General features: G+C 49.7%; 1 protein-coding gene across 1 annotated transcript; it reads left to right on the top strand.

The window, feature by feature from the left end:
* The first annotated feature begins 2,809 nt into the window (after positions 1 to 2,809).
* On the top strand, positions 2,810 to 13,249 carry FAM78A (family with sequence similarity 78 member A). Its single transcript, XM_062591107.1, has 2 exons — positions 2,810 to 4,760; positions 12,385 to 13,249. Exons 1-2 carry the CDS (start codon positions 4,498 to 4,500, stop codon positions 12,911 to 12,913), a joined length of 792 nt encoding a protein of 263 aa, XP_062447091.1. The 5' UTR covers positions 2,810 to 4,497; the 3' UTR covers positions 12,914 to 13,249.
* Positions 13,250 to 16,600: the final 3,351 nt, after the last annotated feature.

Here is a 16,600-nt window from a genome sequence, read left to right as displayed (position 1 = left end):
GCGGGGCTATTTCGGGTCTGCCATCCGATCCACGCGGGGTTTATTTTAGCACCTTGGAGAACTCCCAGCCGGACGGATTCCGGCGCGCTCCACGCTCCGCATCCGCACCGTCTCCCAGCCCCTCGCCGGCGGCGTCCGCCTGCCTCCCCGGAGCGCGCGCGGTGCTGCCGTCCCCCCGGCTCGGGGCCTGCGGGCTCCAGGCCGGGATTCCCCGCATAGCTGCCGCCGTACGGCACCGGCTGCCAGCGCCGGCCCCCCGCGCGCAGCAGCGGTGGCCCCGTTCCCCACCGCTCAACGGCACCTTTGACGCACCTAGTCTCCGGCAGCAGCTAGCCAAGAAGCAGCAGCAGCAAACACTGGCGGCCAACGTGCTTACAAGCAAAACCTTTGGTTTTCCCAGATGAGATTTTTCTAGGGGAAAAAAAAAGAATACTCGGGCAAAACAAGCTAGCGCATTCTGCAGCATTAATGGCAAACGTGCAGCAGTGCTAGCCAGGCCCATCAGCATGGCTTACCATAGCCTTTGGTGGGTTATTTCTGTCCGTTGTTGCTTATGTGAAGCAAGCGCCATCCTGCATTTCGCTCAACCTGGAAAACGGGCACAGCGTAGGGGCCATGCTGCGAGTGGGGAACGGAGCCTGGTAAAGTCGGGATGCCACACGGACAGCTACAGCATTGGTAGAAGGGAATGCAATCACAGCGTCATCAGATACTCCTAGTTGCTGCTTATCACAGCTTGGCCCCAAAAGCCAAACGCCAACAATTTCTCCAGAGTGCTCCACACTCTTGGGCACAGGAACCACCCTGTTCATGGGGTGGAATTTGTTAATTCCTTAATCGTACGCAACGGTGCCGTGGACACAGGTAAGGCCCAAAGGGGAAAGCTGAAGAGGGAAAGCTGATTTAATTAGAACAAGGTGGTGCAATTTCCTTGTTGACCAGAACACCATGAATAGCCAGGTTCAAGCAAGACTTGGCTGAAGTTTCAGTGAAACTAGATTCTCATAGCATGCTGTTTCACAAAATTCATAATGCTCTGGGAAACTGTGACAAGCTTGTTTGAAAAGTGTGAAAGAGTCTTGGAAATGTCAAAGTATTTCGGCACCTTGTGGGGGTTGCTGAAGCAACTGGATTCTTCATTTGGAGATGCTCATTTTTTTCTTTTTTGTACTGTGTTGTAAGTTGCTTGTTTGTAACTTGAGCGCATTTGTAGTTTTTGTATCTGTTGCATGAAAAGTAACAGTAATTGGGCCCTCACGGAGACTTTGTGAAGTTTAAAGCAGATAAACATTTAGCCAACACTTGTATGGAACAACAATATAACAATATACTATGTTTTCCCCATCCCCTGCTGCCTGATTTGCTCAGAAATCTCCCATCCAAGGACTATGTCTCTGCCTAATTGGCTTAACTTGACAGTTACACAGGCTATAGGGGGATGGCTGTGAGATGTAGGAGGTTACATCCTCTCTTAGTCAGGGGTAACATCACTGCTGCCAAGGCAAGAGCACAGAGATTTTAAAGTCCAGTCATGGTGGGGGGAACTGACCACTGCTCCTGCTCAGCTGGGGGATGCCCCTGCCATCCCTTCGTCCTGGGGTGAGGGTGAAGTGCCCTGCAGTGCTGTTCCTCACTCCCAGCAACCTGCTGGCCATGGAAATCTTCCTAGTGCTTTCTGCTCCCCAGCACGCCATGCACCTGGGGTTCCCAGCACTGCTCCACTGCACAAAAAGCCAAAGAGAGGAAGCAAAACAGTCTCAACAGCTCACCAGCATGGAGGCTCTTCATGCTCCTGGCCACAGTAAGATGAGGAGGGAAGGAGGGGACAGAGCTGCAAGAGAGGAATGAGGAAAAACATGAGGTCCCAGACAGAAGGTGACTTGTGCTGGTGAGGCTGAGCAGTTAGGAGATGGGGACTCCCCCACACTGGGATCCCAGATCCAGCAGGATCAGCAAGGAGTAAATTTGCTTCCCCTTTTCCTGTGACAGTCATGTGTCAAGATCACGCAGAACCTCTAGCCTTTCTCTGCTGGCACACAGACAACCTGTGCATGGATGCTGTAAAATACCAAGCGCTATGTGAACTAAGCAAGTTTGCTATGAGTGTGAGGCAGGAAGGAAAAGACGCCTACTTAGCTCTGCACTGATATACCTCACTGCAAGTGGTACTGGCCAAGCAGTGGTGCCCCAATTTTCCCATTTAGAAAAAAGCTGAGGTGGACATGCACACCCAAAGCTGTGCATAATGCTCAGTGTATAGCAGCTATTACCACAAATGTGATCACATGCAGCTCATATGGCACTGAGCTCCCTTGAAAATCAGATCCTTGGCCAGCTGATGGCCAGCAGGGACAGCCAGTAACATTACTAGTAAACCTGTCTGTGCTAGAAGTTTACAACTTTCCCACAGGCCATTGCTGCCTCAGATGCTTCTCATCGTCTATCTGTTCCAGCTACTCCTTAGTGCCTGTGCTGCTATGGAGAGCTTTACATTTCTAGTTGCTTGAATCACAGCCCAGCTAGCCCAGGACTAAAGGGTTTTGCAAGCAAGGAGAGCATCCCTTTACTGGATATAGCAATGAAGCTCCAGCCAGGGGAGAACAATCTTATTTTGCAAAACAAAGAGGAAATACGTTGCATTTAAGTAAAAAGAAAAACAAAACTGATTTTACTTCCAGAAAAAAACTACATTACCCACAATTCATGGATATGTGGGAGGAAATGCTGTTTTTGCAAAGGAGGTTTAGCTCCAACAGCTGCAGTTTAAAAGAGAAATAGAGGGGGAGGGATGGGAGTGAGAGAAGGAGGGAGGAAGGAGAGGCAGGGAGACAAGGGGAGAGTGAGACCTGCTGCTAATCCTGCAATTGGCCCGGGCTGGGGGCAGGCTCGGCGGAGGAGCTGTCATGCGGGGATCGCACCCGGGGCAGCCCGCCGGAGCGGCCGGGCTGCACGGCGGGGCCCGGGGGGGCCCGCAGAGGCTGGCAGCGAGTTTCTGCAAAGTTTGACCCGGTTGCCTTCCTGATGCTGCGGCGGCGGCTGGAGCAGGAGCCGCGCAGCCCTCGCCGCCCGCAGCCCTGACCCGCCGGCGAGGCTGAAACCCGGCGCCGTCCCCGTATGCATGAATGTATTGCGAGAGAGGAAGCTTGCGGCAGCCAAGAGGCGGAGGGACCGAGCCTGCTTCTCCTCTCACCTCCCCGGGCATATAGCACAGAAGAGAAGGAAGAAAAAAAAAAAAAGAAGAAGAAGAAGAAGAAGGAGCAGCGAGCCGCCCCCCCGCGCCAGCACCTCGCCCCCGCGCAGCGGAGGGGGAGCCCGGCGCGGCTCGCTGCGCGGCGCCGGCGGCGCGGCCGGTGCTCGGCGCTGCTCGGCGCGATGCGGTGAAGCCCCGCGCGGGAGCGAGGCGACCCGCGGGGGCCACGCGTGTGCGGGGCGGCCCCGCCGATGAGCCCCGCCGGCTGAGCCGGAGCCGGCTCGCCTGGCCGCGGCGGCGGCAGCAGCGAGGAGGAAGGTTGGACACCCCTGCAGCGCGACCCGCTCGGCGAGGAAGAGGAGGAGGAGGAGGAGGCGGCCGGGGAGCTGCGCGGCGGCGGGATGTCACAGGCGGCGATTGTGCGGAGCGGCGGGCGCTGAGCGGCGCGCAGCGGCCCGCGGAGCGCCGCGGCCCCGGGCAGGCGAGAGCCGGCGGCCGCCGCCTGCCGCTGCCCCGCACCCGGCCCGGCGCCCCCGCGCCCGCGGACTCGGCATGGATGGCTTCGCCTATTGCTAAGGGAAGAGGGGACGAGGAAGAAAAAAGAACAAAAAACAAAAAACAAAAAATCCCCCCGAAAACCCAAACCGCCAAAGCGCGAACATCGCTGCTGGAGAAACCTCCAAAGCCGGAGATTTGGCTACTTTTTGCTTTTTCCACCCACCGTTTCTTTCTGTTATTATTGTAATTTTGTGCGAAAGGAAGTTATGAACAACTGCAAGTCAGGAAGTGGAAATCCACACCGGTTGTGACAAGCTGGGGCTAAAAACTATTTCATTATTTATATAGATGTGTCGATCAACATTCTGCTTTTCATCCAAAGAATAAAGGGAAATACCGACTTGTCCTATGGTTGATGGTGAATGACAGACTGCATCTGAGAAAAGGAAGGACTAAATATATCAGCTAAGAACAACACCATTATTTATTGAACTCAGTGGACTTTTTTTTTCAAACTCAAAGACTGTTTGAGGAAAGATTTAATGGGTCATTGAAAGAGGAAAAAAATATTTTAAAGGCCCTCCTGCTTGTGAAGTGCAGCTATCCTCAAAATAGGAGCAGTACTCGTAAGACAGACATCCAAATTAAGGCTTTACATGATGAATTTTCTATCCTATGGATATCAGTTCTGAGATTACAAACCAAGAAGATCTATAATTGATCTAGCACCAGATAATTTCAATGCCTAATATTCCCCAGGATTGCTGGAGTACCCTAGGAGCTGCGTTGGACTGTATTCAGGGTATGCCATGGGCTGTATTCAGAGTATTAGCTGCAAATCCAAAGTTTTCCGGGAAAGTATTTCAGTGATTGAAGTTAAAGCCTCCATCGATCCCATTCCCACCAGCATAGACGAGTCATCCAGTGTGGTTCTACGCTACCGGACCCCTCACTTCCGAGCCTCTGCGCAAGTGTTGGTGCCCCCTATTCCCAAGAAGGAGACCTGGATCGTGGGCTGGATTCAGGCTTGTAGCCATATGGAATTTTACAATCACTACGGGGAACAGGGAATGTAAGTATTTCCAGAGAGTGCGTGTGAGTGTGTGCGCGTGCATTTGCCTGGTAGGAAGAGAGCAGGGGAACTCTGGCCTGGCTGGGAACGACATTGGGTTAAGCCAAAGCCAGTAGCCCATTTGATTTGTTTTTTAAGACTAGCTCTTCCGAAACTTAACAGGACTTTTTGGTATGTTAAAAAAAAAAGAAAAAAGAGTGAAGAGCTTGTTGCACCTTTGAAAGGAGTGGGTGTCTTATCCTCTAATGGGAATGTCCTCAAGCCTTAACCAAAAAAATACTTGTTCTGCTAGCAACCCAAAAGATACATTATATTTTATAAAAGCTTTCCAGCAGCTCTGAAATCCCCAGTCAGCCCTCCCACGAAGGGCACTCCTTATGCTTGGATACCCATTTTACAAGGGAGAGGGGGGTCCCCTGCACACCAGCTCCTCTCTTCTGCATCTCGTATGGGATAAAACTGCCCTTAGACAAGCCCCGGGTGGACACTTGTGGCGTTCTGCTGTTACCAGTACACTGTGCTGCTGCTGCTGCAGTGTGCCATCAGCCAGGAGCTCAATAGCCCACCAGCTTTGGGTGCACGGCATAACATCACAGGAGGAGCCCTGCTTGTTTTGCCCACAGTAGCAGGCAGCCCAGAGGGCAAAAGCACGGTGGATTTGACCCACTGATAATTAAACCCTTTGCATCACCTGAGAGTAAGGTAAAATATTTGCATTACTCTCATTTTGGATAATGTAAAAGTGGGAAAATATACATATATATTATATAAGATAGGAGGAATCTAGGAGCTGTAACCTTCCCTAAAACCCAGTGTTACTGGTTGGACAGTCATAATGAAACAAGAATAAGGCGAATTAAAATGTCAGCTCCCTACTGTTAAAAGTCATCTCTCACCCTGTGCCAATCCCCCTGCCAGTTTGTTCAAACGCTGTTGCAGGCTTTGGCCCAGCGACAGTATCTGATCTCTAAATGCCTGCACAGAGCAGCAGTTCTGCAGCTCACGGTGCCTGGGCAGCGCTGGGAGCAGCCTCGTGGTGCAGCGGAAGTCTGTCTGTCTAGCCACAGGGACAAAACCTGACCTTAGAGCCCGGTGCTGGCAGAGGGCTGGCAGATGGTTTGGTGGCTGGAGGCACCGATGCTGCCCGGGCTCTGTGAGCAAGGGAGAAAGGGAGGAGAAGGTCAGGTTTAAGCAACCCTCCTGTCTGCTAAATCTGAAGCATGCCGTGTGAAGGAGGGATGCTGGCTCAGGAGTCATTTTGAACACCTTAAAAAAAAAAAAAAAAAAAAAGGCAAGTTGGGGTGGGGGGAGGGCAGGGCAGCGGGAGAAGATGGGAACACCCAGTAGGGCTAGAAAGCAAACTCGGACTTGATGCAGTGCCTTCCTGAAGGGCCCGAACATCCACCTCTGCATAAATATCCCAGCCCTTCTGCCTGGAAGCGCAGATGATGACACAGGTTCGACATCCCAGACATAAAGTGAACCTGTGTTGGAAGCTCCAGACCGCAGGGAAGGGAACGCCAAGGAGCAGCCATAAGCGACAGACTGTTCCCATCTTTTGTCCCCACTTCCCCTCGCAACTCTTCGCTCAAGCAGAAAATGCCTTGAGAACCACTCTAGCACTTGGCAAATACCAATACGGTACAGTTCAGCGGGAGAGCAGATGAGTTTATCTTGATTTTAAAATTACTTACATCAAACTTGAAGTCTGCAAGCTTTTTGGCTCCAAAATCATCTTTAGCAATGACAATTTGTCCCTCAGATGTTCCCAATTCCAGGTCTTTGGGACTTTGATGTGTAATTCTCAGGATCATTTAGAAATCCTGTCTTTAGTGACCAGCTGCAAAGGAAAACAGAAAAGTGCACTGTATACAGATATAGCTCACATCCAGTGAAATTAAGAGGACAGAGCAGACAGCTATTATTGCCAGTGCTGCTGTGGAATTGCACTGTAAACCTGGACATGTCATTTTAATTTTCTGCACTAGAATTTCCCTGTCTTTGAAATGAGGATTTGGTACAGTCTCCTGTTGCTGAAATGCTTTGAGAGCTTTAGACAAAAAGTTTTATATAAAAGCTGAGTATTGTTAACAGGTAGCCAGAATTAAATAATGCAGATATTTAGAAGCAAATTTCCAGAAGTTATCCAGAAAATCTGTATTATCCAGAAGACCATGAGAAGAGAAGGCTTTTTCCCTATGAGATCCATTCATGTTTAACTGATAACAAAAAGAGTTATCCAAACACAGCTCAGACTTGGTCTGCTTCTCCATTCTGCTTCTTTTGACCTGCGACAATCTGAAAGCTATAAATAAAGGTGTTTGGGAAGAAAGCCCTCTTTTAATGTCATTGAAACATTGGAAGAGCTTTATATAGAGAGAGATAGGACACAAACCTATCTGAAAGAACGGGCCAAGCCTTTAGCTGGTGTAAGTCAACATAATTCCACTGACCTCCATGGAGCTGCATTGATTTATGCCAACAGACTATTTGTCCCAACTTTCCATGATGAGGAGAAGCTACTAGAACGTACATTTTTTTGATCTCTGCGGTGACAGGCAAACAGAAAACTCCAAATTAAAAAAAAAAATCAGTTAGTCAATACTTATAGCAGGCTTTAGATTAATTTTTCACTTTCATGCTCTGAAGTTGTTAGCTGTGTATAAGCTGGCCATTACACTGAGGACAGAAGCAGCTGAGAAATACTGGAGCAGATGGAGCTGTGCGTAACATGCATATTCGGATGTTAGATACAGAGGGGATAATTTCAACATACACATTTAAAGTGGCATTGACAATTTTTTGGCTAAATGCAACATTTTAAAATTTAAGGAAAGGAAGAAAAAAAAAATCCAACCCCAAACTCATATAACACATAACTACTGGGATTATTTTTCTTGTAAGCCAGTGACTGATGTAATGAATGGAAAAACCTCAGCACTACATGAAGAAATGAAACCGCTCCCTCAACGCAGAACCGAGGAAAATTCCTGTTTGGCCTCGTTTCTGATATCACTGCTCACCCTGGGCAGGGTTTTACCCCACGCGCTCGGGGAAGGAAGCTGCCGCTGTGCATGCGCAACCAGAACCGGGCTGCAGCGCTCTGACCCGCGTCGGATCCGCTGGACCAGGCCCTGCTTCGACTGGGCGCTCTCGGGGCAGGGAGCAGGCGTCTGCGCTGCGGCTGTACGCTAGCTGGTGGGACGCAACACTGGAACGAAATTATCCAGTCTTGTTTCTTCATCTCCATGGAGATGTGCAAGAAGCAGCGCAGATGGTGATATGCAAAAGAGAAACAAATCACTTTTAATACAGTCAGCCAAGAACCTCGACAAGTTTCAGGTAGATTTTTCTCGCCTGGAAGACTCAAATGAGCACTAGGTAGCATTGCCTCATCTTTTCACATTAAGGGGGTCTCTCTTCTTTGAGAGATTAGATCTTCCACGCCCTACCACGGAAACCCAATGAACTACAGAAGCTTACTTGTCAAGAGAATAAACCCCCAGATCTCAGAAGGGAAGACACAACCCAAAACTGATTCACACACACGCACACACACACACACACACACACACACACACACACCAAAAAAAAAAAAAAAAAAAGTAAAAAAGGCTATGTTTTTCCATGGGAACCAAGCTAACAAGCTAACATCAGTTTACCAGAAAAAAAAAAAAATACTGAGACACCCCCTCCTAGGGTTTAGAAGAAAAGCCTTTGCTGCCCTTATGTGACCCATGGCCCTTACCCGCACTCCGAGTGTGCATCTTCACCAATTTAAACGAGAACTTTCTCCGGCAGGTGGTCCAATCCTGACGTGAGCCTGCTCAGCCAAACGAGCAGAAGCCTATTCCTTTTTCTTAATGTCAGGGTTTTTTTGCTAGTTTTGCTCCCTGTGCCAGCTCGCTGTGCCTCAGACAAACACTACTGCCAGGTCAGGAGGTGAGGCAGGATCTGTAGCTGGAGGACAGGCTAGAAGACTGGGGACCACAGCAGCGTGGCTCAGACTGGCTCGAACAGCTGTGGATGTGCATCTTAAATTCCTTTCCTGTTCTTTACTATGACCCTGGACTCAATTGCTTGACTTGCTAGAGTAGGTGAGAGACACACTGCAAAGGACAGTTTAAAATTAAGCAGTTCTGAATGTCAGATTCATCTGTCTTTCAGCTAGTAACCAGCACAGGCACATCAGCTGAGGAAGACAGGTAAAATCACTGATGCAGAATACCTAAGACAGCTTTACATTGCACCCACACATTGCATCGGTACCTGCACGGAGCACAGTCTGGATCTGATCACGGCTTCTTATATTTAAGGAGCTGGTGGAGGGGAAGGGTATTGGAAGACAGAAGGTTATGCAAGTCCATGCGTCCTGCGACTAATTAGGACCTGGCTTTAAGGAATAGGGTCTGCGGATGTTATAATGTCTGATGCCTGTCTGAAAAGGTTAACTTAAAGCACCCATGTCACGCTGCTGGCTGCACATAGCTGAAGGCCGCTTTGCTCGGGTTCGCTGTCGCTGCACACGACGCTGCAGTGACTGCTTTCAACTTGCACCATGGGGCAGCCAGCCGGAGGGCTTGGGAGAAGCTGGAGACTTGGTTTCTGTTTACAAAATAGGAAGAAACACGCCTGAATGGGAACCAGGAGGCTAGGACCTATATAAAATAGGTTGGCAGTCAGCAGCATGACTACTGTTGTGCCACAAGGTACAGCTGAAAGTTCCTTCATCTGGTAGCAAGAGAACATCAGTTAAATAGGTTTGTTGGCAACTGCTGTCTCTGGCGGTGCCCTTACAACGCCCGTACTGAGGCCGAAGAGTCAGAAGCAGCAGAAACAAATTTATCAGTGTCACAAGCCAGAGCCTACTGCTTTTGGCGCTGATCGACTATAACGAATCCGAGATATCAGATAGGTTGGTTTCTTTTCATGCCTGTTCCCTGCTATCGTCAGCAAAGAGTTTACTGGGCATTTTCTGGCCTTTCGCTGGCTCGACACCACGCAGAAAGATGCTGATGCAGCCAAAGGACGTTCCACAGCGTTGTTCCAGAAACGTCCCCAACGCTGCTTCTTGCCGTATTATTTAACGCGGCGAAGCTACGCGACCCAGGGCTACTAACCCGGCTGCAAGCTTGGCTAGCAGCAGGCAAGGGACAACCGAAAGGGGCAGGCAGGGCTTTTGCGCCAGTCACGGGAGTATCATGAGGCCCCGTTTTCTCTCAGTACTGAGCTGTGCAGAGAAGCGTGGTGGGTCTGAAACCTCAGGGTTAACCACACTCGCTAGAATTCGGCTCAGCGTACTCTGCCACGAGACACAGGCCTGCTTCTTCTTCCCTGCTCCTGCCCACGCCGTTCTCAAGCAGAATGCACCGCGCGCGCAGGCACACCGCTCGCGGGCACGCGCCTCTGCGATTTCAGCCCCTGGCTCTCCAGGTGCCCTCCTGCCTCAGCGTTCAGCAAGCTGGTGCAGCACCGAGCGCAGTCACCAGCCTCTCGTAGCATGTCAGGTCCCAGTTTGGCACCTCCACGCCCACGGGGCCTGGGTGTCTGCGCCTTGGTACCACATCCGTCGTGTGCAGAGACCTCCAGGAAATTGTCACATCTCCTCCCCGGGCCACACTCAAGCTGAGTACCAGGCACTATCTCAATGGAAAGTAATCCTAAACCATCTGCTGAAAGGGAGAGAAAGAGTCTCCAGATGGTGTTTCAGAGCGGAGACTGTGTGGCAGGGACCAGATCGGTTGCTAGAGAACATGACCTCTGATTCATCTTCCCTTGGAGAGCCGAGTTCATTCAAAATCCCTGGAGCTTTTCTCTCCTCAGCTCTCTTTGAAGAGCGTGGGGGGTGGTAAGCCAAAATGACTCCGGTTTAGGCAGAAGAGCCTATAAACATCTCTCCAGTGGGCAAGGGGTGCTGGCGGGACTGCTCCGGGATTTCCTTTAGGCTGTCTTCGGCAAGAATTTTCTTTCAGGGAAAGGACTCCCTCTGCCTGTAAGCAATAAGCTTCGAAGGAGAAAATTACTGCAGTCGCGGCATTGTAGCTAACAGCAGCCCGTAAATCTGTGCGGGGAAACAGAGGAGTTATATAATCCCCCAGCTTCCGATAACATCCCAGGTCACTCTGTTCGGCGGATCCAAGCATCCCACAGAGCTCGCTGAAGTCCTGCTTTGCACTTAACGCTCTGGTTTTGCGCCAGGCCTTCCGACCCACAAGCTGCATCCCTCTAGCGCAGCGCGCAGCCATTCAGCTAAAGCCTGCTGTAGCACAGGCAGCACACAGGGGATCTTTGCTAGGACCCATGCTCACAAAAGGAAAAAAAAAAAAAAGAAAGAACAGGATAAAACGTAATTTTGAAGTCCTACAAGGTATCTTGTAGTTGGAGCCAGACGTTTACGGCTAACTGGTGAGCGATTCAGTGCTTACAACTTCACAGTCATTAACTAACTACCAATCCGAACAGCCTCGTGAGATGGTCCTATTAGCCCCGGTCAGTGAAGGCAGCTCGTCCCAAACCACACTGCGCCAGAGCCGGGACGGGAACGGTGCATTCCTGTCGCCAGCCTGCGCAGAGAACGCACCTCTGCTTCAGTCTAAAGGCTATTTTAAGCTGCAACACTGGACTCTTATTAAAGGCTTTGACAGTTACTTTGATGAGCCTCAGCGTGTCTGCTCTCTCACCCCCAAAGATAACCACTGCTCGTGGCACAGTCTGCAGAAGGGAACTGCAAACCGCGGAACTTGGCCGGCTCGGCGCAAAGCCCGGCGCCTGAGCGCTGCAGCGGGGTCAGCTGGAAATGCCACCCTGGGAACCGGTGCGAATGAGCTGTTGTCACGTGCCTGCTTTTGCCAGTTCTGCAGCAGAGACGTAGCTGGAGGATACTTTGCAACTACGGACTAAAAGGAAGATCAGAACAGAATGGTGAAACTGGAGCGTTCAGGGTAGGAGCTAGCAGCCAGCAGGAAACCTTTCTGATCAAGTTGAGCCTTTGAGAGCAGTCTTACTTCTACTACTTAGAGTGGCTTTCCTGACACTTAATATCAGGGGCTGACTCGAGGCTTGCCAGTTCTTCTGCCTACACAAGAATTTTTGTGCTGCTGCAAGGAACAAGCTCTGGCCTGAGCCTTGTTTGCACAAGTGCACGAGTCAGGAGACACCAAACGCAGATGCCAAATCAATCCCTTGTGTTCAACAACGCTGAAACAGCTGAGTAAGAAGTTGCAGAGGAATACCTGCAACACTGGATTTTCTAGTGACAGGGTGGGTTTCAGTGTTTGAACTTCTCCAAATGCCCTTTACAGCCTTCTTCAAATGCCAATACATTTTGAACCACTGCAGGTAGCTACTGGTCACTGTAAGGAAAGCCCTCTTCCTGCAGGGTGATGGTTTTTCAATGTTGTTTAACAGCAGGGATGCACTTTCACGATCAGTTCTATAAATTTGCAGACAGAGTTCTAATGGCAGGGAAGAGCTCTTTATGCAGGATGACATGAGGGCCACAAATTCCAATAAAAGATAAGGGGGGAACACATTCACAACTATTTCCTCTTCTTCCTTAAAATCCTACATGGTTCTAAGCTAATTAATTAACACACTGTCCATAATTTGTTGTTGATTATGGCAGGTCAAGTTGGGAGCTTCCGGATCTACTGGATGGTAAAATCCAGGCCATAAGCGATTCAGATGGAGTGAACTATCCCTGGTACGGAAATACAACAGAAACCTGCACCATTGTGGGTCCCACAAAGAAAGAATCCAAGTTCAACATCAGCATGAACGACAACTTCTACCCAAGCGTCACATGGGCAGTGCCCGTAAGCGAGAGCAATGTGGCAAAACTCACAAGCATTCACCGGGATCAAAGCTTCACCACCTGGCTGGTTGCAACCAACACAGCTACCAATGAAATGGTGACCTTGCAGACTATCAAATGGCGCATGAGGCTGGGTATAGAGGTAAATCCCAGCAGACCCCTGGGGCAGCGTGCCAAGCTGCGGGAGCCCTCTGCTCAAGAGCAGCCCCAGGTCCTTAGCAAGAATGAGCCAATACCACCCAGTGCCCTTGTCAAACCCAATGCCAATGATGCTCAGGTACTCATGTGGAGGCCAAAGGATGGACCACCACTTGTGGTGATACCTCCAAAGCACCGATAATAACAACCTGGCGTCCCGGCAACAGAAGGGAGAAAAAGAAAAATTTAGGCATTAGAATATACATGTATAATCTGAGCAAAATCAAAATGCACTTTTTATTCATTCAACAGAAATGCAACCATTCTACCTTCTCCCATTGGGACGGATTTCACTGTGCTAAAGCTAAAGAGGAGACCTTTGACTGGGGTCTGTCTCATCACTGGATTCCTAAGGGAAGAAACTAACATTAACGTCTATCCGTATAGTTTTTTTCTTCCCTACTTTAGTTACTGTTTGAACTTCAGTCTCATTAGCTTGCCCAGACTGCCCAGAACAATAAGAACATTTTATTTGGGATTTTAGGAGTCTTTCTTTCTTTCTAGCCGAGAACAAAAGTTCCTGGAGCAAAAAGTTGACTATTTAAGATACGGATTTTTTTTTTAGCTGTAAAGGTTCTGAGTTGCAAATCCAAGTCATGCGGCCTTATGTAGACTTTGCTTTGCATTGCCAAACTTTTGCCTTAAAGCTGTGTTTGAAACAAACAAAAATACCACCAGGCAGAATGTCCTTTCTACAGAATTTTGGGGAGAAAGTTTTGGAACAAAGAATAGATTGACGGTGTGTCACAGGCTGATGAAAAGGGCATGAAATTGGAAGAAACATGATAAAAAGAAAATCTTCCTGGTTGGAACAAGGAAGCATGGAAATAATCTCAGTTTCAAAGCAATGCAAATAACTAACCTGTCGCAGAATGTCCTTTGAGTGGGAGCTACTAGGCCATCTCCTTGCTTCACAGGAGGGGTAGTAAGCAAGCTTGCACTGCTCACACTTGCTGATCTCAGTCTCCCATTAGCATTATAATACAGGATAATCTCACAGGCAAGGGCAGCAGCTAGAATTGAGGCCCTACGAGTCAACATAAATCAAGAGGGAAGATGTTCCATTGTGTTTGTCTTTAGGAAATGAAGACATTTGGCTGCCCAGCCCCCCCCCCCCCCCCCCCCCCCCCCCCCCCCTCCCCCCCCCGTCTTTCTTTCTCATGGTGTTAACAGCTAATGGCTCACCCACAGGCTGTTGTTGGCTCACCCACAGGCTGTTGTTGGCTGAAGTTCTGTTGCCCCTTATTCCCATGAAATCTCAATGACGGTGCTGTAAGAAGAGCAGGATATAAAAAGGATCCTTCTGAAGTCATTGGAGATGCATGGGTGTAAGCGAGGGCAGATCTACTGAGTCTACCTAGCTATATCCATAATTCAGGAATAGTTATGTCTGAAAATAACAGGCATCTATTCCTAGCAAACACTATAAAAAAAAGCTATGAAAGACTCTCTTCTTCCTATGATAACAGATCATGTTTGAGCTGATGGAGAATTGTTCTCCAAATGACCTCATGATCTACCTGACTTTCAGGAATGGGGTACAGACAGGACCAGAGGTGATACTGTACCTGTCCGGTTATGGTACAAGTATCTGTGTAGCAAAAGATTATGCATGAGAAGGTGCAAGTAGGGAAACACCTGAATGTTGGGTGAAGATGCTCCAGTAAATATAGAGCAGGAGCTGGAACCTATGGGTTTTTATTAAGGACCTTGTCCAGATGGCTTCAGAGATAACCAGATGTATTTCTTCAAAGGAAGGAGGTACGGAAAAGCAGTTTGAATGGGAGGGGCACAGTTTACAGGCAGAGGAAGCTGTAGAGTGGAAGTGGCATCTGGAGAATGGGGCACGGGAGATCTGCTCGCTTGCTCCAGGCGCATGGCCTGAGGCAAATCACTTCCCCTTCCCTCTGCAGCTCCTTCCCCTAAGATAACAATTCTTCCTCTTATTCACAGTTGGCCTCAAGAGTTAGGACTCAAGAGAGCTCAGCGTGCTACATACAGGCCTGGCCCTGCTGAGCTGGTCTAAACGTGTCTCCCAATCACACACACGCTCTCTGCGTGACGCCAGTTAGCTGCTGTTGCTACCTTCTCCTTCCACATAGGATCTTGCCAGCAAGAAATTCTCCTTCCTCTCTTCTCCAAAGCCACACGCTTTGGCAACTGGTTCAACCCCACCCCCCTGCCTGGGGGCACCGTACTCAGAAGACATGCCCCCCACGAGAGTCTCAAACCAGCACACAGGGTTACTGGACACTGGCAACGCTATTTCCCCAGAAAGACTGCCGTCCTCCATGTCGTTTTTCAGAGATGCTCGTCTGCGGAGGCAGGGAAAGGCCTGCTCTCTCTGCAGCGGGCAGATCTCTGAGGTAGGAAGCCCGGTGTTACAAGCAGCTTGCAAACAAATGGACTGGATTAAACCCAAATCCACAAGCCAAAGGTAGCCTAAATCTAGGCTTTGAGACTGTGAAGGATGAAGCTAGGGAGACTTTGACTTGCACGGTCACTCTCTCTGTGAAACTCCATTTTCTCACACAGATTCAAATCCTAATTACAGCTCAACTGGCACAGTCTCTTGGGAGAGACTGTACTTTCTCCTAGGCAATACATGCAAAAGAGGACAAAATCTGAGCTGATCATACTTGCACGCGTCTTGGCTGTTGCTTAGATGTGCTTCTGGGCAGTCCCGTGGGTGGGAGTAGAAGGGGTGCTCATGTCTGGTATTCACTTTGTTTTCGGTGCTGAGTACTTACAGTTCTCACTGATGTCAGCCTGGGTTGAAGAAATCAGACCCAGTTGTCTTAATTAGCTGCACGAAGGAATTCCAAGGAAAGATTTCTTCTCAGTCACCAAAAATCACATTCAGGGAACACCTATGTCCTTTTCCACTTATCTTTGTGTTGGACTTAGTCTCCCAGCGCACTAAGTAAGTCCTTATTCCCTCAGCCTGATGGACTGGATGCATCCATGCAATTTGATACAAACCTCCTGGCTAATTTGTCCTGTTGCACTGATTAGATCCAGCTGAGCAGATAATATGAAATTCAAATTTCATGTTGGGTTCAGCTTTGCATGGACTTCTCCTTCCCTTCCCAAAGGATGCCTTTATCCCGTGCCTAGTTCGAAACACACCCCTCTGTCTCCTTTCACTTTACCAGGCACAGCATAGAAAAGTGATGCTGCCTCATTTTAGATTTCATGCTTTGTGAATAAAAGCGATGTTTTTCCAATGCTGCTTCATTACAAAACTGACGAGGACAGATTGGCTGAACATAAGAGGAACGGTGGCTGGAAGTGACAAGTGCTACAGACACCACTGCTTATAGGGCTGGTTGGTAACTGTGCAGTTAGAGCGGGGACTGACGGACGGAGTCCCGGCTCGCCTTACAGGTCTAGGGATCCAGGGCATCCCGCTCTGAGTCGCTGCAGTCAGCAAGGGTAAAGAAAGCATCTTCTCTGGTAGCTTTTGGCAGCCAAAGGGAGCATTTGGCAGGAATGCACAAAGGACACGTTGGGAAGGTGATGGAGAACCCGCGCGAGATTGTTTCGGCCCCCCGTCCAGTGGGCCTGGCCCTCCCACCTCGCCCAGCAGCAACGCTCAGCTCTGCAGAGCCCCCAATCACGAGTCGACGTGTTGTTGCAGAGTCTACATCACCCTGCCAAAATCACGCGGTGGGTCGGGGTGGGAACGGGCAGGGCCTGCGGTAAGCCATGGCCGAGACCCTCCGCCCGCAGCCTCTCTCCCCGCAGCCGGACGGGTGGCAGGGACATGCAGATCCCAGGGAGCGTGTACAACGTGCTGAGCAACGTTACAGCCGACTCTGGCTCTCAC

The sequence above is a fragment of the Rhea pennata genome, chromosome 18 (assembly GCF_028389875.1).
Source record: "Rhea pennata isolate bPtePen1 chromosome 18, bPtePen1.pri, whole genome shotgun sequence".
Taxonomy (NCBI): Eukaryota; Metazoa; Chordata; class Aves; order Rheiformes; family Rheidae; genus Rhea; species Rhea pennata.
Note: the sequence above shows the minus strand (reverse complement) of the source record. Positions and strands in the feature narration are given on the sequence as shown.